Source organism: Syngnathus scovelli, chromosome 11, assembly GCF_024217435.2.
Source record: "Syngnathus scovelli strain Florida chromosome 11, RoL_Ssco_1.2, whole genome shotgun sequence".
Taxonomy (NCBI): Eukaryota; Metazoa; Chordata; class Actinopteri; order Syngnathiformes; family Syngnathidae; genus Syngnathus; species Syngnathus scovelli.
Genome location: NC_090857.1, coordinates 6840784 through 6868017, shown reverse-complemented (window position 1 = coordinate 6868017; position 27234 = coordinate 6840784). Strand labels below are relative to the sequence as shown.

Here is a 27234-nt window from a genome sequence, read left to right as displayed (position 1 = left end):
ATTTATTGTTTTTTTTTTTAACCTCGTGTAGTGTACCTACACATATTGTCATATAAAGCAGTTAACCAAATGTCTGATTTTTATGTTTTAATTGGCGAATATAAAAACAAGGAACAAGACGCCAGACAAGTTTTAACATAAATGTTTATTAAAAATAATAATATTAAAAGCAAATTCCAAACCAGCAATCTAATGTGAAATTGCAGCAGATATATTGGATAACAATATTTAGGCGTATATAGGTATACACGTTATTTAAAAACGACTATAAGTGTTATACTACGATACAAATGTTTACCTACTCAGTGGCCTAAGAGGAGAGTGTCCGCCCTGAGATTGGGAGGTGGTGGGTTCAAACCCCTGCCGAGTCATACCAGTGACTATAACAATGATACCCATTTCTTCCCTGCTTGGCACTCAGTGTAAGGGGTTGAAATGGGGCCCCCCCTGCTGCTCACGATCATAGGGGCTTTTGGCACTCAGTGTAAGGCAGTGGTGTCCGCATCCTCAAGTTCTGCAGGAGCCTGATCATTGAATCAGGTGTGTTTAACGAGGGAAACTTGGAAAACATGGAGGAATGCGGCCCTCGAGGACTTGGACACCCCTGGCATATGCTAACAAATGCAAGTATTTATGTGTAAATACACTTTTCACTTTCATTGAAGCTTTGACCATGATTTTTCCCTAATGAAGTGCCCTGTTATTAGGAACACTTAAAAATGGCGGTGTACCTAATAGAGTGTCCAAGTGACGTCACAGATCAAACATCCAATCAGAAAGTGGGGGTGAGGGCGGGTGTGGCACTTTTCACTTAAACCAGGGGTGTCAACCTCCAGTCCTCAAGGGGCCGCGTTCCAATATGTTTTCCAAGTTACCCTCGTTAAACACACCTGCGTGAAAAGATTTTGTTCATTTTCACGTTCTGCAGAGCTAAAACTTTTCACGCAGGTGCACTTAACGAGGGAATCTTGGAAAACATGTTGGAATGCGGCCCCGAGGACTAGAGCTTGACACCTGTGACCTTTGACCGTGATATTTCCCTAATAAAGTGGGAATCAGTGTGTGTGTGTGTGTGGGGGGGGGGGGGGGGGACGATTCGTTTGAACTCATCTTTTGAGTGAACTGATTCTAAAGATTCAGTTCACTTAAAAGAACTGGAATGCACATCACCAGTGTGCAGTGAACCACTGGAGATGAATATGAGGAGCAGATATATTTCTTGAATCCTTTATTTAAAAAATAATAAAATCGACTTTTGGGGCTGCTGGTGGATAGCATTGAAGACGTCAATTTTTCCGATCAGTTTCACTTTTAACCACCTGGAAGCAGCTGCAACAATAAAATGTGGAAATCTAACATCAACCCTCCCAAAGACGCGCCTATTCTAACAGATCAGGTAAGACGGGAACTTCAAATGTCATAGTAAATTAATTTTGAGTCGAATCATTGTACAGATGGCAAGTAGAATGTAGCTAACTGTACTGGAGTAATAGTACACCCTCAAATAAAAGTTAATTTACCCCAAAGTTACTTCTGTAAATATAACAGCAAATTTAGCTCACTTGTGATATACTTAATCAGACCCCAGAGTCCGATGGTGTGAAGTTCTTCATCATTCAAAACTACAACTACAATTAAATATTACATTGTTAAACTAATATCTCTTAACCAGGTAAATTGAAAAATGCATTATTAGCTTTGTATAGGTATACACCGAAATTTCTATATAGCTCTTTTTCATCTGATTGTGGAGGCAGACATACATGTTCATATTATTATCTATTACATATTTTCTTGGGAAAGTATTTGAGTCTGAATAGACCAAATTTAAAAAAAAATAAAGAAGGCCCTTAGCCCTTGAGGGTCCATTTCAACTTTGACAAACATTTGCACAATCATTTCTGTCCCCCTGGGTGTTATAACATTACTGTTTATTTTTTATCTTAGTTACCCGTTTTGCACTTCACATCCAAAGCAAAGAATTGTTTTTGGCACCTGTTCAAAGGAGGAAAAAGTGTGTGTGTGGGGGGAGGGGGGGGGGGGGCAAACAGTCAGTACAGTAGCGATACACCAATATCAAATTTTACAACTGTTTTCACCATTAAAACGTAAAAACGGCATTGGCTCGATACAGTATCAGGTAAAGTGTTGCATGAACAACATCTCTGTGCAGGATCCTCCTGCGGTTGATGGCGGTGAGGAGAATCCAGAGCGAGGAAACTGGACCAATAAGACAGAATACATCCTCTCTTTGATTGGTTACACAATCGGTCTGGGAAATATATGGAGATTTCCTTATTTGACCTACAAAAACGGCGGGGGTAAAAGTTCCACGTTAGAAATGCTTTGAATGACGTTGACGTGTGAGAGTTACAAATGGATTGGTGATATTTGTTTCTTTCTGTCAAGCAGGTGCCTTTCTGATTGCCTACTTGACAATGTTGGTTTTATTCGGGACTCCACTTTACTTCCTAGAAAGTGCCGTCGGGCAATTCTCCAGTCAAGGAGCAGTCAATGTATGGAGAGCCGTGCCTCTACTTCAGGGTGGGGAATCCTTAAATTCACTTGAGTGGTCTCAGATATATTCCTTTAATGTTTGTTGAAGAATCCATGCAAGCGACCAGCTAAATACTCATTTTAAAAAAAGTAAAAATGACTGTAAAAAAAATCCAAAGCAATCTAATATTACTGCACATTTTGACCCATTCGTAGGAGTCGGCATCGGAATGATCATTTTAACCGGCCTGATGTCGATCTACTACAACGTCATTGTGTCCTATGGCATCTTCTACCTGTTCGCCTCCTTTCAGTCTCCTTTGCCATGGCACGTGTGCCACGATAAAAACTGCAGCGACGCATCTTTAGGTACTCCATGTTGAGTTGAACAGCATGAGCTGTTTGAAGGAAACAAAGACGTCACATGCAAAAAGAAAACACTCATACACATTTTTTAAATAGAACTCTCAGTGATCAGTGAATTGAAACTTCTTTGGGCTTTCAGCACAAAGTCTCCTAGTGGCAACTTCCATTTAATTCTCTTTGCTGTCCATTGTGATTGATTTGTGGGCAGTGTTGAGTTCATAAATTTTAAAATGAACTTTTTCAGTTCATAATTAAATTAATTGTGGGGACTTCACACTGTTTTCATCAGCGCTTCCAAGAGGGGGGGGGGCGAGTAATTGACTCAACATCTCTTCCATTTTAGTACATTGCAATACAAGCAGTGCTTTAGTGGCCAACTGGACTCAGGACAACAGAACTTGCACTTCATCCGACAAGATAACACTTGGGGCCCAGAGCGCCAGCGAGCAGTACTGGAAGTAAGGATGTTCTTATTCACATCTTCAAACACATTAGCAGGACTTAGTTAATCTCTTTGTAAATGAGAAGTGCTTTCCCCTCTCATTCAGTCGCGTGGCTCTGCGGAGATCCAGTAATATCGAGGAGACGGGTCCAATAGTTTGGCACTTGGCTCTCTGCTTGCTGCTGAGCTCCATCCTTGTCGCTGCAGTACTCATCAAAGGAATCAAGTCATCAGGAAAAGTAAGTCAAGCTCTTATCTTACATCTACAACATCAGACGAGAAAAAGCAGGAACATATAAATTGAAGTCAGTGCTTCTGATTGCGTTTTGGCCAGCAGAGCAAGCCTAGCTAGTCTCAGTTGGCCACCCCTAGAATTGACTTTTGTTGATATGTACTGTCTCTGTTTACAGGTTATGTATTTCACCTCTTTGTTCCCGTATGTGGCGCTTGTGATCCTGCTGATCAGAGGCGTGACACTCGAAGGAGCCAGAGATGGCATAGATTTCTACATTGGCGCGAAGTCCAACCTAACAAAACTGACAGAAGCAGAGGTGAGAAGTAGTGAGCATTATGTATACGGAGTTTGGTCACGTGACATTGACAAGCTGAGCTGTGATTGCTCGGTACGTCTGAGCAACTGTGATGTGGACAGCAAGTGGCGAGATGAATAAAAAACTGGTGGATTTTAAGCAGATTGAATTGTGATACCGAAAATGATGTTTGGCCGTTGACATCAACAACCTCTGCCATCTTTGGAGCCATTGCGAAATAACAAACAAATGTATTTTTAGGTCTGGAAAGACGCGGCAACTCAGACGGCGTTTTCTCTCGCGATTGCTAGTGGGGGACTTATAACTCTTGCTTCTTATGGCAAGTTCCACAACAATATGTTCATCGACTCTATGGCTATAAGCTTCATCAACCATGGTAGGCCAACAAACGCAGGCCAATCTAGATTTGCTTGAAAATCAAGCCTAAAGTTTTTTGTGTGTTTTCCATGTGTCAATTTCAATGCCATTCTAGCAACAAGTATCTTAGCAGGCTTTTCCATCTTTTCCATTTTGGGTCACATGTCCTACATCTACCAAGTTCCTATTGACGAAGTGGTGAACGACGGTAAGACATTTGACAAAGCACAAAATCTAAATGCTATTGTTGTCTTACGCAATGAGCTATCTTTACGCAGGATTCGGCCTGGCATTCATTACATATGCAGAAGCCCTGACCAAGCTTCCCATTTCCACTTTTTGGTCAATCATCTTCTTTTTCATGATATTTGTCATTGGCCTGGACTCTCAGTTCACAAATTTAGGTAAGGTCATTCATTGGATGCGATGCAACTTGCTAATGGGCACTTTAAAATGAAGCATCGTCGTCATTAACGCCTGTTGTCTTTCATCAGAGGTGGTCTCCACCAGCATCACTGATGCCTTCCCGAAATCAAAGCGGGCCTACGTAAGCTTTGGTTGTTCCTGTATCGTCTTTTTATTAGGCCTGCCATTAGTCACAGAGGTGCGTCTGCGGATAAGTGCTATTACAGCGATGTCTTATAACAATGTTCATGTGCAGTTTGTCTGTGTGATAGGCGGGAATATATTGGGTCAGTCTAATGGATGCCTTTATTGCAACTTGGATACTGCTTGTTTTGGCTCTGATGGAGCTCATTGGCTTCATCTATATATATGGTAAGATTGACAAAAAAACTGTAAAAAAACAAGTAGAAATAATTTGTAGTTTAAGTGTACACATTCCGTTGCAGGTATAAACCGATTAATTGAGGACCTTGAGATGATGATTGGGAAAAAGAGCGTCTGGTTCTGGCTATGGTGGAAAGCATGTTGGTTCGTTATCAGCCCGTGTATCCTGTTGGTAAATTCAACCTCAATATTTCCTTTTTAATTTAGATCATTGCCTCGCGCATTGATTTTAAAGGGAATGAGCTGCTTGGAATGGATGCGAAACAAGTCAGTTGTGTTCACACCCACAACGGCGTAAATTGCCTGTTTTAAACTGCCCCAAGCTGTGTCTGCGAAAATATTCCAACTTTTCAAGCCCGCTTCTGCGCAGATTTTGACAGCGCCTCACAATAGATATCCACTGGACATGAAAATAAAGCAATTAAAACAAAAATTTAGCTGTCGATCATAATGTTGGTAATTTCGAGTTGCTTCCGAATCAGGAACTTGTCTGCAGGGAATTCTACTAACACCTAACTCCTGTTGTCTAGGCCATCCTGGTGTGGTCTCTAAAGTCTTTTGAGGCCCCCAACTATGGAGGAGTAAAGCTCCCATCTTGGGCGGTGGCATTGGGTTGGTGCATTGCTGCTCTTCCACTCGTATGCATCCTCATCATTGCAGTTTATAAGCTGAGCAGAGCAGAAGGAAATCTTTGGAAGGTGTTTTGAACACAAAAAAAGGTGCAGAGTGAAAGTTGTGACCTCGATACATAATGCAAACTATTCCTTGCAGCGCATAAAGTCACTGTGCTACCCTTCGGAGGAATGGCACCCTTTTCTGGACATCCATCGAGGAGAACGTTATTCAGAGGAAAACTGCAGGAAAAAAGCCTCCAAAGCAACAGATGGTGAACAAATGTCAATGGCGGTGTTCAGTAGTATGTGACAATACGGAAACGTGACACTATTTATGAAATTTGAACTTGTAGTACAAGTGAAGTGAAAAGATGAACATTTCTACACCCTCTGCCAATCCTTCCTTTCTTATCACTGAATTAAAATATGGCAGCAGAATACGTGACAAAAGGAGACATGCATTTCAAGACCTCATATTCATGTCTATACATACAGTTGTTGTATCATAATTACATCAGGTACTATGCAGTGAAATAAAAATGAAAATATCCATTCATCTATAACTCTGCAATTTTCTCCACTTGCTTCAAGTGCAATCACAGCCATATGACTCTTTCCTTTATCATAAAAAGCAGCACAACTATATCCATTTTTTGCTGTAATAATTATCCTCAATTTACTGAAGCACTTAGCAAACTCTCCCCTGTCACGTTTACCATGGCAACCACGCACACAGAGAACCTGCAGATAAACATAGACCTGTTGCTGCCACCCACGCAACACACACACTCATCATGTGCCATGAAATGTCTGTGAGAAATGATTAAAGAATATTGCAGAGGTCACTGAAAGACAATCAAAACAAGAAATGGGAATATGTTGACGTATACACCGGGAACAGATGATGACAGCACTTACGGTCTACAATGTCACTGTTTCGTAAAGATGTGACAGTTATGAGTTACAACGAAGTGAAAAGTATTCACTTGTTAATCTTTTCTATGAATCTGTGTTTCCTTCTGCTAACACACACACACACACAAACTGCAGGCTCCTTAACATCCCGTTGTTATTAGATACTGCAAGCCTTGTCACCATGGCAGCAAATTCCCAATTTCCCGCCCATGTGCGCATCCCCCACGTGTGCGCACACAATGTGTGTGTTGGTGGGCGGGTTGTGCTTGAAGAAGTCCTGTACGAGAAGGCCACCTCAGTTGATATGAACATCTCAGACATTTTTTTTATATTTTCCAATTTACTGTACAAAACAATCATCACTTCATTTTAAATACTATTCAATTCAATTGGCGCTCTTGCAAGATCAATATAATCCAAAACTGCTGCTATTTGAACACATGCAGCTTTTTTTTTTTTGCAGTTCTGAGAGGAGCCATTGGGCCAGATCTTAACAGCTCTGGCTGTGTGGTGGGGGCACTTTTCCTTAGCTGATAACAGCAGCAAAGATATATGGTCTGACTGACCCACATACACTAACACCTTGGTTTTGTAGCCCCAGTTTATTTTCTCCTCTTGTTGCACATTGCTGATGTAATTTGGGGAGGAGTGCTTTTAATTCAGCATGATTCAGATCCCCTGCTATGATGTCAAGATATCTGTACTGCTGACTGCTGACGGCGTCGTATAATAGCCCGAATGCAGCGTTAGCTTTAGTAATAAAATTTAGCTTTTGGAATGCTAACAACAGCAATGAGGACAGCTGTAAAGTCCCTGAGTTAGATAAACTCATTTAGGTTCTACTTATTTTTATTGTTTTATTTTTTTCCCCAATAATGAGATCCAATAAAAGCGCTGCACCAAAAACTTTACAACGACAATTTTACAGACATTACAAACTTTATAAACGCCACACAAGTCGAGATTCCAACCCCAACCTCAGACTGTGATGCAGGCGCCAAAATCACTAGTTCACCATGCTGATCATTTTTTGGAATTCATAAATGGATCTCACATGTGCAGCTGTACCTAATGAAGTGACCTATTTTGGGGAGGGCACACCCAGAGTAAAACAGAAAGGTGAGACCGATTCAGTACGACTGTTATGAAGGCAAAATGCAACGATAAAAGCACAACAACCCCTCTGTGTTGCTATGGAGACCTCCTCTCTTTCGCTTCCTTTCAGCAAGCTACCACTTATCCTTGCTGCTTTTCAGTCAGCAGGACATGTGGGTGTGTGCAAGTTTTGTGTGCTGGCTGTGTTGTGAATCCGGCAAATGAAGGGAAACGCATTAGAGAAGCAAGCTGGACTTAGGTGCACGCACACTCTACACGTGCGTGCACACACAATCAGGAAGATCTGCCCTAAAGCTGCAAAAATGGTTCATACCTTAGTTGACTCACTTGTTGGACGGCCTCTTGAATTTCTGTTCTTCCTCCTCCTGTTTTGCACAGTTGCGTTCTCCCATCAATTCAAGTGCTGCAAACTCTCACAAATTCATAACTGTAAATGAGAGTTCAAAGAAAAATAGCAAGATTATGTTGGGGAGTTTCCCTAGGTTAACACTCTGAGGGAAAGAAAACAACAGCTGAATCACAGTGGATGACACAAAATCAAATCATAGCACGTGAGCAAACACACGCGTACACACACAAACAAACACACAGTGATATTACGATATGGACAATACCTGCAATGGCTCACATGAAGCTTTCACTGTGGCTCCGGTGTTTTCTTGTTCCCAGTCCAGAAGCTGTATTTCTCTTCTTCATCATTTAATTAGCACTCTAAGTGCTGAATAAAAAATGTATGGCTGCAAGCAGTTTTCGCAGCTGGCTGCACCATTGGACTCTTGTTGCCATTCACATCGTTTTAAACTGTCTGAAGACATTTGATACTGTTTATCGCGTGCTTCAAATGAAACATATATTTAATTTTTTTTGTTTTGTTTACTGCCACAATGAATGAAAGGGAAATGGGCTCTTTATTGCTTCTGGAAGCTTTATTGCATCTTTTATTTGTGAAATGGTTGTGTCTGACAGGATCTTAGTTACCCACATGGGAGACTATCTATATTGGCTTGGATGAAAACATCTTTTTTTTTTCTTTTTAAATGACAATAAAACAAACAAACTTGCATTTTTCTTCAAATATATCAAGAAAATGAATTTTGTGATATGTTAACCAGCTCCACAAAACTCTGCCACAGCTATTAAGGCAACACTGGAAAAACAACTGCAATTTACAAAACAGTTTCCAAGTACTGTAGACTAGTGTAAGACTCCAATAATCACATTCTAATTCATCTATTCATTTCTTTCAGATTTTATCCTGTTTACGAATCACGGCTGAGGGCTTTCAATGAGTGGATTTGTTTTGAACAAGAAAACTTATACCCAGTGGTGCACCTAATCACATTAAGGGAATGCACGAAACAACGTAAGCACGGCAGCTTTGCACGAATGTCGACAGTGTCAGTTTGATAAGAAGATAAGATAAAGTATTTCTTTTCCCCAACTAAACCAGATGCGTACAGAAACAACCTGTCATCCACACACACTGTATCCCACTGCAAGTATTTTTCCATCAGCATGTGACAGAGGAGAAGAAAACGAGAGAACGAGTGAGGCAGGCGATGGAAGAGGGGAGGCAGGATGCGAGGGATGCAAGCTCTGCTGCAGAGCCAAGAGAGAGAGAGAGAGAGAGAGAGAGAGAGAGAGAGAGAGAGAGAGAGAGAGAGAGAGAGAGAGAGAGAGAGAGAGAGAGAGAGAGAGAGAGAGAGAGAGAGAGAGAGAGAGAGAGAGAGTGAGAGAGAGAAAGAGAAAGAGAGAGAGAGAGTCAATGTTCTTCCCAGCTCCAGTGCAGCATAGACGTGATATTTCAAGAATCTTAATTGTGTGACTGAGAGGGAGACAAGAAATAACACCCTCCGCTCTGGAAGCAAGGCTGAACACAGCGATGGAGTGATCCTTGCAGCTCGGGTAAGAAAACAGAAATGATAGCACAGACATGTACACATGTCACCGTGGATGCATGCATGCATGCATGCATATTTGCTCAGTGTGAGTGCTTTACAGATGGAGAGGAAAAATATGATAAGTTTGTGGATACATGCGTCTGCAGCAACAGCCTGCGTTATCATGCGCCTCTTTTTTTTTTTTGGCCAAGTACAGTCTCTATCCAGGTTCTCCATCTCTGTCAAAAGCATCCCGCACTCCTGCATGTAATGCCTCCTCTGAGTACATGCAAATGTATTTACGTTCTTCATACAAGCAGTCATTTGTCACCTCCAGCAGCTTAAAAAAAAAAAGCTTCAAGGTCTAGCTCGAGTTTGTTCTTAGATAAGAGGGACAGCAGAGATAAGCATGTAATGTTCTTATCAATGTTTTAATGAAAAAGCTGGTGTGTTTTGTTTTTAGCTCAAAGCTTGAGAGAATAGTGAAAGCACGGGAGGCACTCAGCTCAGATGTAATGCTAACAGGTGAACAAGGAGGTGCGAGTGACATTTTACAAATATGAAAAGCTAAGGAGGATTCCATTTTTCCACTACCACTAAACAGTGTTTTCTTTTAGAATTGTGTCCTTCGAAGTGTCTAAAGAACAGAGAAATTCTTGTTTGTGAAAAGTTGCTTCTAGAAAATGCATGAGCTGCAGTACGATCATATCACAATGCTGAATATATTTTCTGCAGATCTCTCTTCTGTTTTTTTTAAATTCATATACTTTGAATCAGCATGGATACAATCAATTAAAGAAAGACACAACTGTCACATGGTCAACTATGATGACAAAATGGAGGGAAAAAAAAAAGAAAGCCAACCAGGGTGAATGCTGAGGAAAAAAGGAGCTCCAGTTACCAGCAATATAAATTCCAAAAACTTCTCAGGCATGCAGTCAGCACATCGTTCCTGAAACTAACATCGTTGACATTTGAGAGCAAAAGGCAAAAACATCCAAATTAAATGGCCAATGCATTATTGAGCAGGTTGCACGTGGAAAGACGAGAGAGCGGAGATGAAAGCGGATGGCTGACGGAAGATTGAGAAGGACCCCGGGAGGAAAGATCTGCACCGAGATGATGTTGACACAAACGCGCTGTCGTGCAATACTCACTCGCCCGTCTTTGTAGAATGTTTGCTGCCGCGGGCATTAAAGATAGCGGGCTGGCAAAAGTTCTCTGAGTCGGCAAGTTGAACGTAATGAACGGCTGAGCTGCACTGTAATTATTGTTATTTCATTACAAATACAAACGATAAGAACGAGTTGATATCCATGCTTGTTTTTTTTAAATGCACAGTGGCATGATCGTAAATGCTTCTCTCTCAGCACTCACAATTAGTCAGACAATGGCGAAAACATTGATTAGGCGCTTTATAGATGCAGTCAAAGGGTTCCAAGCCCCACTCATGACTTCTTTTAGTGTTATTCTTATCAACTGGTGCACAGATTGGACCAAAACAAATTACAAGCAAAGGAACACAGCAAGAATAATTCTGTTTCCATGGCAACAATGCACTAGACCTTGCTTTGACTTCTTTTTACAGATAGCCATGCTTATGACAATTGCTACTTATCCATCAGTGAATTACACTTTACTCCACTTTCTATTTCTTTTTCCGTGTGTGTGTGTGTGCGCTTGATAGAGCAGCAAGCAATAAGCCAAGAGTCGTCCGCCCGCCGCCAGGATGTGAGATTGATGGCGTGACAAGAAAAAGACGGTCATCATGTTCTACCACTGCAGTCCGAATTGTTCCTAAAGAGTCACACGGTAGATTCCCTGTGTGCCAAGCGCCTCGGTATGATTACCCTTCCCCGTTTGCCTAAGAATTTCATACCGGTGAAAGCGATTCTAACAATTTTCTGCCATCTGAGCACACTCTCCGACAGCTGACTTCGTCAGATCTCAACAAGATCTTAAAACCTTCTCCAAACGGCACCCGTGACCCCTTTAGGATTATGAGGCCAATGTTGATGCTTCTACAGTGTCTCCTGTTTGTCAGTGTGTGCGTGCTCGGAGCGCTGGGCTCGTTGCCTCAAGCGCTGCCATGGCACGTACCCTGCCCAGGGCGGTGTGTGTGTCACATCAAGCCGTGGTTCTCGCCAGACTCGGTTTACCACGAAGCTCCCACCGTGGACTGTAATGACCTTCTGCTGACTGGACTCCCGTGGCCTCTGCCCTTTGACACACACACCTTGCACCTGCAGGGGAACAATCTGTCTGAAATGGAAGTGGCTGTGCTTCACGGGCTCCCCAACCTCACTGATCTTGACCTTTCACAGAATCACTTCAGCTGTGTCAGGGCTATTACGCAAAATCTGTCTCTGCCTTCTCTGCTGTCTCTACACCTGGAGGAAAACCATCTCAGTCACCTCCCAGAGGCCTCTTTCTCCTCACTGCTGGCTTTGCAGGAGCTCTTTCTCAGCCATAACAACTTATGTTCTATCGCACCCGGAGCCTTCACTGGCCTGAACTCTCTCTTGCGTCTGCACATCAACAACAATAGACTCAACACCATTGATCCAAGGTGGTTTGAGGCTTTGCAGAATCTAGAAGTTCTCATGCTTGGAGGAAACCCAGTAGAGACCTTGCCTGAGCAGGGTTTCCTAGCCTTGAAATCCCTCCGCAGTCTTGTTCTTGGTGGTATGGGCTTGAAAGGTTTAGCTGATAATGCTCTAGATGGGTTGGAGGATCTGGAGAGTCTCTCCTTCTACGATAATCAACTGATCAAGGTGCCCACTCAGGCTCTGCAGAGAGTGAAAGGACTCAAGTTTCTCGATCTTAACAAGAACCGAATCAAACTGATCAACACGGGAGACTTCCGAGATATGGTCCACCTAAAGGAGCTAGGCCTCAACAACATGGAGGAGTTGCTGTCCATTGAGAGAGCGGCGTTAGAGAACCTCCCAGAGCTGACCAAACTAGAGATCACCAACAACCCCCGACTGTCCTTCATTCACCCGCAGGCGTTTGCGCAGCTGAGCAGGCTTGAGAGTCTCATGCTCAACTCAAACTATCTCAGTACTCTGCATCATCACACCATGAGCTCCCTCCCCAGACTCCAGGAGGTCAGCCTGCACTCCAACCCACTCCGTTGTGACTGTCTGTTTCACTGGGCCGCGCAGGACGCCTCCCACCCTCGCCGAGACGCACCGGCCAGCAACCAGCAACCATCTCGGGTGGTGCGCTTCATCCAACCGCAATCGACGCTGTGCTCAGACCCACCAGACCTGAAGGCTCGTAGGGTGAGGGAGGTGTCCTCCAGGGAGATGTCAGCCTCCTGCCTCCCAACAATCGCCAGCGCCTCGCTGCCCTCCAGCGTGGGTGTCAGAGAAGGAGGGAAGCTTCTTCTGCACTGTAGGGCTCTCGCAGAGCCGCAGCCTCTACTTTACTGGGTGACTCCCACAGGGTTGAGACTTGGACCAGCTTTGAGCAACACATCTGAGGAACCAACAGCTTCTTCCCTCACAGCCACCCAAGGAATCGCATCTGTTTCCAGGATCTCCCCCAACCAGGCCCAAGGTGATTTCCCCACCAAACGCTATTGGCTCCTGCCTGAGGGAACTCTGGAAATCAGAAAGGTCACCCCGAAAGAAGCCGGCTTGTACACCTGCATAGCTGAGAATACTCTGGGAGCCGATACACGTAGTGTTACCGTGTCCGTGCAAAGACGACACAAGACAAGGAGAAGGGTGGTGGATCCTAACCCCAAGGGCACTTCATTGCTCAAAGCGGGGACGAGTTTAAAGGTAATGGAGACTGGAGAACACTATGCTATAATGTCCTGGCAGAACAGGCGCAATTTCCCATCAACTCGTTTGTCCTGGCAAGCTATGAGCTCCGACGCACCCGCATACACCTTACGCATCCTTGCCGGCACATGCAGCTTCAACTTGACCCACCTGCAGGCAGAGACGTTTTACAGAGTGTGTTTACATTTAGGCACCGGTGAGGGCAGCAAGCATACCAGCAAGAGAAGCAAAACAAGCAGGAAACCTCAATGCATCTCATTCAGAACAAAGCAAGTGGCAGAGCCTCGGGCCAGCCTGCAGCTCAGCCCGCAGTTGACGTCCACTGCCGCGACACTTCTGATGATCCTTGCGCTCGTACTGATGCTGCTGGCGGGCCAAGGATGGGACAGTGGAAAGCACCCGAGTGCTCTTTTCCAGGAAATCAAAAGTCATAAGGCTCTGATCATCATGCAGAAGACAGAGGGGAGCAACAAGAAACAGCCAATGCAGAGTGACAAACTTCTGTTCCATCACGACTGCTGAGCTCATCAAAATGACAAATGCAGAAATAAATACTAAATGTCATTTTCTGAAAAGTCAGTGATGTAGGAAAGATTTGTATTTATTTTATATAAAGTATATATGTACAGTATCAATGACATTGTTTTGGTGTTGAGACACATTGTAAAGAATTCCTTAAGCCAAACCAGATGGATTTAAACGGGGCCATGGCACTCACACAGTGCACAGCGAGAGCATAAATCCAATATAAAGGACTGCTTTTGGCTGCTGGGCTGAAAATAAAGACTTGAATTCAGTCCAGGGACATGTGTTACATTTCACATCTAAATGTCTCACAGACTGAACCATACTGTAACCAAGCAGACGGAACATTGTCTGATAACTGATCCAAAAAGAAAACGTGACTGCTTGTTTTGTTCTTGTATGTCAAAGTGATTGATGCTTAGCGCTCAGTATCTTGGACTACTGTTCTTATACGGCTTTCCTCGCCTAACATCTGATATCTTCATTCAGCATTAATGATTCTCAAAGTGATTGTGTCAAATTCTATTTTGAGCTATTATACAATAAATCTTTTTAATTTAACTATTGCTGCCCCACTCTTTTTCCTTTCACAAATCTGATATAGAGAACAATTTTCCATATTGGTCGGTACTTTACACCGAATTTAAAATGCCACAGTTAAGAGACTGTTTTAAAAAAAAAAAAAAAAAAAAATAGTATATATATATTTTTTTTCAACATACATATAAATTAGCACACTAGCACAACTAACTTCAGGTCCAGAGAAATACTTTGGTTACTTTGTATTTATTGACACCGAACATTATACAGTACATTTTGTCCAATTAAGTCAACACAATACTTTATACTGTATACACAGTTACTATAAATGTATACCATATTTAGACTAGTTTTTTTTTTTGGTGTTGTATTTATAAATCAACAACATCCCATTCAATACGGTTACAATCAAATGGAGAAAAGTACCAGATGCAAAATCATACTGTCAGCATATCTAATGCAAAAGCACTTCAGTCATTCAAGTTACTGCTGTATTCTAAATTCAGCTAGAATTCTGTAATAGCAGCTTCTTTTCCATAAAAAATATGAAACTATTACAACATCCATTAGTAGTTAAAAACAGACACATTTTTCCACAAATAGCATCAATAGTACAGGGATTTGCAATACTCTAACCATACAAGACACATTACTATGACATCATCATTGTCTGATAAAGTGCCTAATACTAAAGAAATGTTTTTACAAAAAGCCAATATAAGCTTTAAAAACATGATTTGGTAGCATTGCAGTCAATGCAGCACAAAAAAATACTTCAAACATAAATTGCATGCTGAAAAAAGGGATTATACAAAATGATGATGTTATTCAATATCATTCTCCTCACAGTGTACAATCATTTACAAAAATATAATTCTATTCTGCATTAGCAAATGACATCATTGACATGGTTTGTACTAGTTTCAACATTGGCATGATGAAAAAAACATTTTTAAACAATAACACTTCAGGCTTGATACCATGGTATCATGGCCACTGTTTTAAAACAACAAAAAGTGTGCTAATTTGGTACAATAACCAAAATGACCAAAAAGTCTACAATCATTCAACATGGCAATGGTTTCTTCAGAGACATTCTCAAAATATATATATATTAAAAAAAAAAAAAATTCTGATCATTGCCACAATTGTAACCATAGTACAGTGCGAAGCTATGGAGAGGAAAAAATAAAAAATAATAAAACCTGATTAGCAAAGTAAAAAATAAAACCTGATATAGCACAGTATATATTACATTCTTAGTTTTTTAAACATGATAGAAATTCTTGTGACTGATGATGGATTCATTACTACTTAAAACATACATAAAATAAGTCTAAACATTATCCTCCAACTATATTACAGTATTGTGGTTAGCACAGCTCTTACAGCTTTGAGGTTCTGTGTCCAAATTTCGGCTCACGTTAACTGAGGTGAGCTGGAGCTGAATGAATAAAGCATATTATTGCATGTCGTGCTGTTTAAAAACATGTACTATTCTTTCTTTACTTGGGAGTGGGAAGAGTTTGTTGTTGCCAATACTTTGAATATGCTAAAGAAGTTATGATCATTCATAGTTTTGTGTACCAGTATTTGGAAATAATTCCAAATTGATAAAACTGTAAACACACAAAAATGCATGTGTACACGCACAAGATTCAGATGAGGTATGAGATTAATACAATCACAAAAAGGAAATGTAAAATATATTAGTACAGTGGAGCCCCCATAGTTGAACGCCACTAAAGTTGCTGAATCATCTTGAAATAATATTCCTCACAAGTCAAAACGGGAGGTGGGAGGTTTAGTTCCCAAATATTTGACTCCAGATCAGTGAGCATTTTGAGAATGAACCCCAAGGGCTCTATTTCCATTACCACCCCAAGAGGTGTTTCACAAGGCGGCATATTTTAAAAAAGGGCAGTTTACAATGTTGTCGCCGTGAACACAGCTGACTCGGCCAATCACAGTGCTCCTCTCATTCCTTCAAATGTGGCACACTCACATCTCGCATGGAGACATTTCTGTCCAGAGAAGGAAGCAGCGATGCGTGCATGACGGGAGCATGCTGGCTGGTGTGCAGACAGAAACTGTAAAAAGGTGCCGACCTCATTTAATGCGAGGTGACTTAATATGTCCGTGGACCTCGTTACTATTATGTAATATTTTGGAGTTTTAAATTAGGACGACTTCGCCTATGGAGGTTCTACTGTCACTTTTTCCTAAATCGCACACCTCAATATTGGTCAAAATAGATAGTATGCACATTCTTGACCTTTGCTGGTATGCGTTATAATCAACACACCTCAACTGTAGTTGTAAGTGAAATTATAAGAGCTTGGCTCCTTTGGAACAGGGGGTGGAGCTTCTGGGATCGTGATGTTCTCAAGGTCCAGGAGGCGGAGCTTCATCTCCATGCTGATAAGCGTGTCCAGGTCACTACGTGTCAGGTCACTGCTCATCTCTCTGCCCAGCAGCGCACACAAGCCGTCCGTCCAGATGCAATACTGCTCCACAGACAAACGTACAGACCCGAAATGACTGCAAGAATTGCGAGTCACAAGAGGGTGTGACTTGCAAGTACGCGCCACAACAAAGCACACCGCCCAAAGTCCTCTTTTCCATTTTTGGGATGAAAAAGATCCAGATGGAATTTTAAAATGGTGGGAAATTCCATGAAGTCATTCCAGTGGCATTGCGACTCGCGTTCCCTGCACATCTAGCTTGGCTTTTCTGTCATAGGCTGTCTTTTAGTCAGTGCTCATGCATTTGGTGGGTAGTCAGTCATTATCACGCAGTACGAGATGTAAATTCTTAAAGTTAGTGACCTGGCAAAAGTGGTTGCTGCAATACTACATTGAAGATGCGGCAATGCAGCTGAGAGTATAAACTGGTATTTTTGGTCTTTCGGGAATTACAGTACAAAAGTGGGGGTTTTTTTTCGACATTTGTTTCTACCATCCAGTGCAAGATTATCATTAAAATAAGTTAGGGGTAGTCAGCCTACCTCATATTTGTTGGGCGCAACAAAGTTGAGCGTCTCATCCGGATCGTAAAGGACCGAGAAAGCCAACTCCAGCACCTCCTGCGACAAGAGACCAGTTAAGACAGTGAAATACAGAGCAAATGAAAAAAATAAAAAAATAAAAAATGTATAGATTAGTGGGAAACTGTTCCTTGTAGAGCCCTCTCGTGCTCACGTTGTGCCGCATACAGTATTCGTCATAATTATACGGGTTCTTGGGTAAAATAATCCTTGAATCACTGAGGTGCGTTCTCAAAGGAACTATATTTCAAGATTAGAATGACTTTAACTTTACTAAAACCTACCTTGTTTTGTTTCAGAGCACTTTTCTCTTTCATATGAGGGCAGTCCTTCCCAGTCACCACGGACTTGATGTCAGAGACGGGGACTAGAGAGAAAACCAAAATGTGATGTTCTCCAATAATGGCCTAGTGTCAAACTCAAACCATGTCACATGACTCATTTTTGAGCAGCATTATGCATAAAACAATGGAAACGATCAGATTTTGGTAAGAAGAAAGAGAAGCTTACTTTTGTCACTAAGCATCTCAAAAGGCACTTCACCCTGAGGTGATTCATCCAAGTCCCCGTAGTGCAGCACTTTGTGATTAAGAGAAAGTCTGCAGAACCAAAATTTCTCTGCAACAAAGGCAGAAATGCTTAGCTCAACAAAGTTAACAGAAGCCATACTGTTTTTAAACAAAAAAAGTGATTGTATTGATGTGGTACCTTGCCTTCGGCGGTTCCCCACTTTTCGGAAACAGCTGCCCTCGCACAGCCGATTGAGTCGTTGTTGTTTAATAAGCTCCAGAATCTCAGGCTGGATTCTCTCGCGAAGCTCACTACCTCACATCGACGGCATAAACGACAAAAACACATTCGGATGATACATGACACGGAATATTAGTTTTGGAGAACATTTAAGAAGTGTGAAATTCCATAGCTAGTAAGATATTTTTTGGGGGCGTGGCACTGACATGATGGGCGGGGACTGAAAGTCATCCTGGCTCATTCTCTCGGACTGTCGTAGTCGCAGTATCTCGGAGTAGTTGAGACCTCGCAGCTTGTTCTTCAGCTGGTCCAAAGACGAGGGCTTCATGGCCAGAGCTCTGGTGATCTGCTCTCGGACCACCTGCATCACCTGCTTGGAACGCACGTCCTCATAATAATTTGCAATTTCTCATTAAGAGTCGCCGAGTTATCTTGTCAAGCAAAAACGAATTCTGTCGGTAAAAACAACTTTTTTTCATCTCAAGTCATTTATATTCAGAAATGTACCCAAGATAAACGACCGGTGCTAATTTGATAACAATAGACTGCGGAGACTCAAAACGTGCTCATGTGGAGGAAGCGCTCTGAACTCCGTTAGCAGCATTAAGAATTTAGCTGTTGTGTAATATTAATCGCAGTAAAAGCATTTCGGCCGCCTACTCTTGGGAGATTCGCACATATTTACACAAACAGCACAGTTCTCTCTGACTGTGGTTAGACGGATGTGCTTCGTTGACTTTCACGCTAAGTGACGGAAATGTGATCTAATGCAGCTTTCACGATGAGAACACAAACACACTTTCTCCACGATGGGAGTTACTACTCGTCTTTCAGAATAATAATTTGACGTCTTACCACGCCCTCCCCCCCAAACAAAAAATCAATTGTAAAGCTTGAAAATTGAATAAAATAAGGAATCAAACACAAGCTACATCGTTTTTTTCTGCTGTAGGTAAAAATACTAACACAAACGAGATAACATCTCTTAGCATGAAGGAACCAGTGCAGGTCAATAATAAATCTAAACCTTTTTGTTCTTGTTCTCAGGTGTGAACCCGGGGGCTTGTTGTTTAAAGAGGAACGCATGAATAATTTACAACTCACTAGAAACTCAAAATTGAAAATTAATACAATCAGTGCAACTCAACAAATTAGTATGTATCTTTCTAATGAAATGATTTTCAAGCAGAAAAGCAAATTCAATCACAGTTTTTGTAATGTGAAATGCTAGGTTTTGACAAAACCACTGGCTTTCTAATCACATATATTTCTCAGTTTGTTTTGCCTCCCTTTTTAAGGAACTAAAAACTTAGCAACTAGGAAATGTGCACAACACTTTCTGGCCTAAACCTAAAGATGAGCCATACTGTAAAGATCTGTCCATAAGATTGTAGATTTAAATATTTAGGCCCGTGCTAGCGAAGACCTTACTGACCTTATTAAAGTCCTCGGAGGTGGCCCTCATCTCCTTCCAGGTTTTATTGAGCAGTTGGATGCAGATGCAGAAGAATTCTTCCCATGCTCGGTCATGAGTGAAGAACATGGGGTGGTAGTCATTGCAGCCCTCATTAGCTTGTGAAACAACAACAAAATTAGTGAGGCGTGGAAATGACCAGATCAGATCATGTTCTCGTGCACTTACGCAACTCTCCAACTTGGAGTATTTCACAAAGTATTCGAGTGAGGTCGATGGCACACCGGCCAAAGGGACATTCATGCTTATCCTCGCGACTACTGTTTTCCAAGACAATCTGTCAAAAACGGGAAGACATGATCAAAATGAGGATTTGCTCATATCTGGGAGTCGAGCAGCATCCTGCCATGAGTCAGAACTTACACGGATGTATGTGTCCTGATGGACCTTGGCCAGGTACAGCATGTTGTCCAGAGCTAGCATCCCAGGTGGAGTCTGTGTGAAGTCCATAGCAGGATTCACATGGTTCTACATTTGAAACAGAAACAGAATTAGAATATATTACAAATATGATCATTCATCCATTTTTGTTCCTTTAAATCAGAGGTAACTTACTGTAAAACCCAGCATTTTATAATCTTTCGCATACAACGTCTTTCGTTTTTCTGTGCCAGTGGGGTCATTTTCTCCATCAAATGCAATCCTCCGCAGCTCGAAAATGACATCTCGGTGAGTCTGAGTCACACAAATCAGCATGTTTAGGGACTCGTGGATAAATCCAAAAAGGTATTCTCCAACCACATTTTAGGCCACACACCTCCAAGATTATTATGTTGCATAAAGCAAAATTAAAACACACACAAATCTTTTTTTTTTTTCATTTTTACCTGGTCATTAGGATCCATTTTGGTCATCATTCGTTCCTCCAAAAGATTAAAGGTCAACACCTGCAGAACATACAGCTGATGTGCCATTTCTGCTTTGATTGGTCGATTTCCTCTTATGACATGCTGGAAGGAAAGAAATAAAAAATATTATTAATAAAACTGAGATGTTGAAACTATCCTCTGATCATTCCTAATGATTAATAACTCCTGGATTAGTATGTAGATGCATCTCATTACGTTTGCCATCTAGGACTTACTACATGCCATAGACAGATGGCAAAACACTATTTGGACTTAGTCGTATCAAATTAGGATCCAGACATTGCTATGGTCCAACAGTCATCATAAGTGCATCTCAGTCTTGGAGATTTGTTTCCAGAGAGCTCGCAATAGCGATATTGCTCCAGGAAATAACACTCCACTGTCTTCCTCATTTGCAGCCAGCTCAGGGAAGCACTTCCACACAAGTTGGTGCCAAAAGGAATCATTCTGAGAGCAGAGGTTTTTTTCCACTTCATGGACTTCATGCCATATCACATTTGATAGTTCTGCTTCAACACACTTCACGTTAGACAATCTTTGCACTGGCTGAGCGGCTGGTCCAGATGGGCCCGCCATGCGTCATCCGAGCCTCAGTTGGAAGAACACTTTATAGAGGAATGGATCATAATATTTGGGTTTTAACGATGGTCTATATTTTCTTACAGCAGTAGTCATTAGATTAGATTAGATAATTTGATGAACACAGCATTGCTACATACACAGTCATTCTCGGGTAGCACGTGCGAACTACTCACATTCAGAATAATGGACCGCAAGTGCTTCTGGGCCAAGGTGCTGGCCATTTCCTGTCAGCAAAAAACAGACAACAACAAAAGTGAAATGATTAAAGACTAGAAACAATTTGAGCAAAATGTCAACATTATTTATTACACACCACAAACATTTTGGTACAGATTTTAGAGAGGGAATTTTACAGACATAATTTGCTTGCAAGGGTTATATAAAATGATTTGGCGGGCCAGGTCTGGCCCCCGGGCCTTGAGTTTGGCACCTAGCCAAAACCTCCCAGTCACAACATACACTACATAACAATTTGAACCAACACGAATTTGTGTAAAGTGCAGGCAAATTGAGGCTCTGTTCGAATTTGCATGGATGGTGTGGCAGCTTTAAACAAAGGAAAGGCCTGTGGGGTGGAGAGGATGATATGGGACGCCAGTGTGTACTCACAGTGAGGTGTTGCTCCAGTGGGTTAGTGTACACCTCCTACAAGTTCAAGGGAGGGGGGAGCAGGAGGTGGATGTGCGGTGGTGAAAATAAAAAGTGCACACATGGACAATGAGATACAGGAATACAACACTGACAGGCATGCACAGAAACAAAGAACAACACAGCACAATTCCAAGATTCGACAAGGTCTCCCAAAAGTCACATTAGCTTTTTGTTTTCCATTTTGATTTCAGCACTTGTTTGAGAAGCATTTTTGGATGTCACACTGCTCCTCAGCATAGTACAATTTACAAATAAAACAACAAAATTATGGCAAGTGACAACACAGAATGGCTAGTAACTCTGGGAAAGCACAAACCACAGGGGCTGCTGAGCAAACAAGTTCACGTCAAGCCCTGCTTATGAGTATACAATAATGTCCTCAACTACTATAATATTCATCTACACTCAGTGTAAATGTTTTTTTTTTTTCCCCCAACAGTGGTGTACTAACCTGCCGTCTGTCCTCGGGTGCTTTCAGGAAAAGAGCATTGATCAGGGCAATTGCGTAAGTCTGAATCTCTTGGTTTGACCTGCAAGTATATCAAGCAACAAACAAATCCTGTTAGAAGTATCTTGCTCAATATACCTGACCACAGAATTACTCAAAAAAAATTGTAGTGCTAATTATAAGTCTAAATATAGGGTTTTGTCTTTCATTTCTCACCTAAGTAATATTAGTGGGTTCATCAAGTACCTCATTCCATCATGTGATGATATGGAATATTCTAATGATTTTAGGACAAATCCATAACTTGCTGCATTGATAGTTTTGGATTGGATAAAGTTAATGGAAATTTGACTGAATGATTGATGCCCTCCTTTTATGAGCATCCCTGATGCATTTAAAAAAAAAAAAAAAAACGGTACACATCAAACCCATAGCAGCACTTCATCTAGCCTCCAAAATCAGAGAGCAAAAAGCCCCTGTGGATGTGTGTGTGCTCACACTTGCAGGTGCCCGATGAGCTGTCCCACGGTGATCTCCTGAGCCACTCGGTGGTAGAGGCTGTGGCTGTTGAGTACCATACTCTCCAGGATGGCCAGAGAGCGCTGCAGGATGGACACGTCCACCATAGGCTGGTTCACATAGCCTGCAATCTTTGGGAAGATAAAAGAAGTGAGGGTGGGGGTGGGGGTGTCACGATAAAAGCTTCTGCATCGTACACTGCTTGTGAATCATGATTATTGTTATTACTACAGCAAAGACACTGGGGAAAGGAACAGCCCTGTTAATGATGAAACATTTCTACAAAAGAGTTATACTTGTTTACTTTGAGAAACTCTCAGGGCCATAGTAAAGCTTTCAGAAAATACACACATGCATGCACACACACACAGTCACGCACACACTGAGTGAGCTCTGGGTAATCTCAGGCGTTGCTAGGCAACTGCACCCACTCATTTCCGCTGTGTAGGAAGTAAGGAAGGTCAAAGTTAAATCAAAGCGAGCAAATAACAAGGACTGAGACACCGACACAAGTTGAGAATATGCAACTGTTAAATGTGGTCTGATGTGAGGCACCTGCTTGATGAAGGAGAGTGAGATAAGATCCCAGGATACAATGCCGTGATCCATTAATTCCAGGAATGCGGTGAGGGTGAATGCCAGCATTTCGCCGAAGCTGAAGTAAGAGGACAACATTCGTATCATTTAATGTGCCCCTGTATATATAAAATTATTAAAAAGAAAACTAGATTGAATCCCACATTACGTAACAAGAAAGGAAGCTTTCATGTTTGCGACATGACCAAAGTGAAAACTAAAAACGGAATCTCACTGGGTGCCACTCTCGACGAGGCGGGCCAACGTCCCAATGCCCTCCATATTGATAAACTCTGCGGCAAACGTGGTGTCTGCTGACAGCTTGGCCAGCTCCTTCAGAGCTTCTAAGCGAGCGTCAATCCCATGGGATTGGATACGCTCCAGGAGCTGACGAGCAGCCCGGCCCTGTCAGCCACAAGAAAAAATCATCATGAAGCTGATTAAATAAAATAAAAAATTCACTATACAAAACGACAGTAGCATTTGAAAAGTGATGCTATTTTTCAGTCGACTGAATTTTTTGTGATTGGTACTGTGGTGGTGGTGTCAGAATCTGGTTGGCAGTGAAAAAATTGGTAAGTTCTTCTCAAAACAAAAAAAAAAAAAAAAAAAAACAGTCTACCATGCAACAATCGCTCCACTGACAAGAAACACTGCAAGGGCCACAATGCTCAAGAATTGCAGTCATGTGTACTTGTGTTGCATTTGGGTTAAACAATTTATTCCAGGTCATAGCAAAATAAAATGACAACATCTATAATATCATATATAACTGTAATCAAATTGTTTGAATGGAATCTAAATGTAAAATTAAATATTACTCACGGGCGAAATGGCTAACCGAAGGATGGTCCCGTTCTTGATTTCACTGCGACTCTAAAGATAAAGTTTGGTGCTTATTTTTATTATGATGACAGAACAGTGGGTGAAAAAATAGTCACATGAAGCTCACCTGTTCTGTGATATAAAGCTGGGGACCATCAGCATAGCGCAGAGCAAACTGTTCGGAGCCTGACAAAGACCATCTGAAAATTGAGAAATACCATTTATTCTTTAGATACCAAGTCAGCAACACAGGATTTTTATTTTTTTTGGTCAGAGCTGTGAAAGAGTAAAGCTGAAAGGAGCAACATAAATTACTATATTAAACGGAAGCTAAAGAACACATTTGCAAGCTATGAACTGATGCTTTGTGAACCATAGGAGGGCTCTCATATTGCTGTCTTCTTGCATCATAAAGTCTTTACAGCAAACAACCCAGTTAAAGTCTATTTAAGGCAAGGGGGGAAAAAAAGCTTAAGCAAATGTTTTTTCAACGAGCGCATTTGCTGAATACTGAAGCAGCTCATGTTAACACGGTTCCCGCCCCTTCAAACCTCCACAACAGAAGGAATTACATCTACTGACATTGTGCATTATTTACAAATTATAGATGACCAATACAAGAATTACACTTAAATGCACTAAAAGGAAAGAAACTAGAACGACATCCAAGAGTAAATGCTACGAATCGTTGGTGAAATACCAAAATACAGAACAACGCTTACCCATCACAGACTTCACGGATGATCGAGGTCAAAGGTCGTTTCTACAAACAAAAAAGGCAGAACATGCTTAGAGTTGCATAAGTTTGGAGACGGGAGAAAATGATGATATTTCTGATTATGTTTGATAACACACAGACCTGGTCCATCTCTATAAGTTGAGCATTTGCACCCGGCCATTCAATAGCCACCTTCACGATATCAGCTGGTGGGGGCATGGCTACCTTTTTGTTGCCACTTGCAAAAAAAATAAATAATAAAAGTTCCATATTTAAGTTTAGATGTAAAATGACAGTCTGAAGTAATTTGCCCTCTCAACAATCTACAGAAGAATTCATGTTTTGATATTCAATTTATGAGCTAATTACCTAATGAAGAAGTGTGAATGGGGTCACGCTGTTGCACACCACTGCTCTAATAACCAGTGTCTGTTCCTCTGTGAAAAAAACACAAAAAGGTGTTACCTCATTTAAATGCACTGTGACAAACATGCAGCTTGAGGTAAAATGTGTTGTTTTTTAAATAGAATACAACTCAGCCATTAAATGTGAGCCAAAGGTATCAGCACGGATTGCTTTATAATATGAGTTTGTATATTCCACAATTATATTGCAAGGAAAGTGAACTTACTATTCATGCAAACAAAGAAAATGCCATCTTATATGATAAAGCCAAAGTCTTCTGCCTCAGACATCGTCATCATAACACCAGTGCGATGAATAATAATAATAATAATAATAATGGCTGTGTTCTATTCAAATGTGCCAATAGCAAAGCCTCAGCATTTGTATGCTGCAGCACCAACTGGCTTTGTGAGTTCTGGAACAAAGCCACCAGCAAGCACCCTGTGAGCGATATGAATTCAGTTTTGATGAATGCTGAATTTTTAGTACACCTCTGCCAATGGAGCTTTTAGAGCGCTTGCTAAGAATTGCTGCTGCGGATGACATTTTGAGGATTCTGTGTTAAATGAAAGATCTGAAAATGAATAACTTCACAAGAGAACCCTTTTTTTATATCATTAGTATTATCATTATTATAGTATTATCATTTAGTATTATAAGTTCTTTTGCAACAATACAAACGCAATAATCTTTCATTTTTACTTTCATAAGTCAAGTTTCTTGGGGGCCAAATTAAACCGGAAATGTTAAACCAAACTTTGTCTCAACTGTTGCACAAAACAAAAGGGTAGGTTAGTCAATGCATGCAAGTGCAGGCTGCAAGCAGTGTCAACATTTGTCAGCACCAATGCCCAGCAGTAGCATGCGTTATTGGTAGCATAGCAACAACCGCTAACTAACCCTTAAAAAAAAAAAAGCTTCAACTTCTTTGACAACCAATTTCAACAGTTTCCAAGGCCACCACGTGCTATTTTTAGCATTGCACAAAATGTTCTGATGCCATAGTTACCAAGAGGCTTGCGTTTTATTTTCGGTCCGACAGGAATGCCTAACTTTGATTTTGCTAGTGGGCTGCGGCGCCCCCTACGTTGAGACGACATGAGTGCAGATGAATGACAACAAATTTACCAAATTGGTGTTAAAAATCGTCGGCTATGAAACGCCTCCGCCTGTTGAAAGATGGTCGGTTTGTTGGCAGCGTTACCGTGCAGCTAGCTCCCATAAGGCACGGCTGTCTGTATATATGTGTAACGTTGAGACGTGAAGATGCATTCGATTAATTAAAGGAAGTGTTGTACGAAGCAGAGTTTGAGTAGCAGTCAATTCCGGATGACGCAGGACGGAATGACTTTTATAAGCAGCGGTGACTGGCAGAAGCTGAACCGGATGTAACCTCAAAATATTAACCAGTAACAGCGATTAGGCGAGGTGTTAGAAGAACGTCACTTGGTGCAGGGGTGAAAGTTGCTCTAAACGCAAGTCAGTAGCCTGCAAAGTCTAATTGGAAGTGTCGCCCCTCAAACAACGTGATTCATGCATCCGTCTGCTTCCCAGTTGCAGCCATGGAGCAACGTCACTATCGGTATAGCAATCTCTTCTGGAAGATGTGTTCCGACTTCGGGGTTCACAATGAGCCCCGAGATGGAGCCAATGATAGAAGTGACTGATAGTGTTCGTGTCGGTGCTCGGTATTACTCACCCCGTGTCTGGGCCATCGATGATGCTGTGAGCATCCCCCTTCTCTCGTTCTCTCCAGTGAAATACTTTAGAAGAGCAGCAGACACTCCTCCAACGCCTTGTAGGCGGGACGCAATGCAAATGTCACATCTTCCTAAAATAAGCACAGAGGACACACAGCGTCTTGCTTGTGTTTAAAGAGCAGTGTGGGATGAATCGTAAATGCCTGCCCAGAATAATCACTGTAATATATATAATCAGCACAATGAATTAATATGTGATATTGATTTATCTGATTAATAAAAATGG

At 41.6% G+C, this 27234-nt stretch overlaps 3 protein-coding genes across 11 annotated transcripts; 2 read left to right on the top strand and 1 right to left on the bottom strand.

Annotated features, from left to right (window-relative positions):
• The first annotated feature begins 1342 nt into the window (after positions 1–1342).
• LOC125977003 (sodium- and chloride-dependent neutral and basic amino acid transporter B(0+)-like) lies at positions 1343–6377 on the top strand. The gene is made up of 15 exons (XM_049733101.2): positions 1343–1396; positions 2174–2321; positions 2413–2544; positions 2713–2865; positions 3206–3320; positions 3411–3543; positions 3715–3855; positions 4096–4231; positions 4328–4420; positions 4491–4616; positions 4707–4816; positions 4890–4989; positions 5064–5173; positions 5532–5699; positions 5773–6377. Exons 1-15 carry the CDS (start codon positions 1343–1345, stop codon positions 5923–5925), a joined length of 1872 nt encoding a protein of 623 aa, XP_049589058.1. The 3' UTR covers positions 5926–6377.
• Positions 3704–27110, bottom strand: elmo2 (engulfment and cell motility 2). 8 transcript variants are annotated; one of them, XR_007484536.2, is made up of 24 exons: positions 26948–27110; positions 25213–25280; positions 24985–25081; positions 24848–24888; positions 24253–24325; positions 24126–24176; positions 23536–23705; positions 23280–23379; positions 22704–22855; positions 22209–22287; positions 21716–21751; positions 21280–21330; positions 20483–20605; positions 20211–20330; positions 20019–20123; positions 19824–19932; positions 19617–19753; positions 18388–18551; positions 18140–18252; positions 17942–18049; positions 17716–17798; positions 17393–17470; positions 7974–8073; positions 3704–3840 (listed from the first exon to the last, which is right to left on the bottom strand). XR_007484536.2 is itself a non-coding variant. In XM_049733095.2 (23 exons), exons 3-23 carry the CDS (start codon positions 25060–25062, stop codon positions 16692–16694), a joined length of 2172 nt encoding a protein of 723 aa, XP_049589052.1. In that variant the 5' UTR covers positions 25063–25081; positions 25213–25280; positions 26948–27110; the 3' UTR covers positions 14616–16691. The 8 variants fall into 8 exon arrangements, 6 of the variants coding, with proteins under 6 accessions (XP_049589052.1, XP_049589055.1, XP_049589053.1 ...); XR_007484537.2 differs by having other exon boundaries at positions 3729–3840; positions 7960–8073; XM_049733095.2 differs by lacking the exons at positions 3704–3840; positions 7974–8073 and adding an exon at positions 14616–16892.
• Positions 9348–14406, top strand: lrrn2 (leucine rich repeat neuronal 2). Of its 2 annotated transcripts, none has more exons than XM_049733094.2 (2): positions 9348–9551; positions 11219–14406. In XM_049733094.2, the coding sequence occupies exon 2, from the start codon at positions 11527–11529 to the stop codon at positions 13840–13842; it is 2316 nt and encodes a 771-aa protein (XP_049589051.1). In that variant the 5' UTR covers positions 9348–9551; positions 11219–11526; the 3' UTR covers positions 13843–14406. The 2 variants fall into 2 exon arrangements, with proteins under 2 accessions (XP_049589051.1, XP_068508476.1); XM_068652375.1 differs by having other exon boundaries at positions 11214–14406.
• Positions 27111–27234: the final 124 nt, after the last annotated feature.

Bases quoted from the DNA above. Each gene is read 5' to 3' on its own strand.
- elmo2 (XM_049733095.2), bottom strand. From the start codon at position 25,062: ATGCCCCCACCAGCTGATATCGTGAAGGTGGCTATTGAATGGCCGGGT. The intron at 22,856-23,279 runs GTGCCTCACATC...ATCTTCCCAAAG, and splicing joins CACTCTCCTTCATCAAGCAG to ATTGCAGGCTATGTGAACCA. The intron at 18,050-18,139 runs GTACCACATCAA...CCTTTGTTGCAG, and splicing joins GGGGAACCGCCGAAGGCAAG to AGAAATTTTGGTTCTGCAGA.
- LOC125977003 (XM_049733101.2), top strand. From the start codon at position 1,343: ATGTGGAAATCTAACATCAACCCTCCCAAAGACGCGCCTATTCTAACA. The intron at 1,397-2,173 runs GTAAGACGGGAA...ATCTCTGTGCAG, and splicing joins CGCCTATTCTAACAGATCAG to GATCCTCCTGCGGTTGATGG. The intron at 2,866-3,205 runs GTACTCCATGTT...CTTCCATTTTAG, and splicing joins CTGCAGCGACGCATCTTTAG to TACATTGCAATACAAGCAGT.
- lrrn2 (XM_049733094.2), top strand. From the start codon at position 11,527: ATGAGGCCAATGTTGATGCTTCTACAGTGTCTCCTGTTTGTCAGTGTG.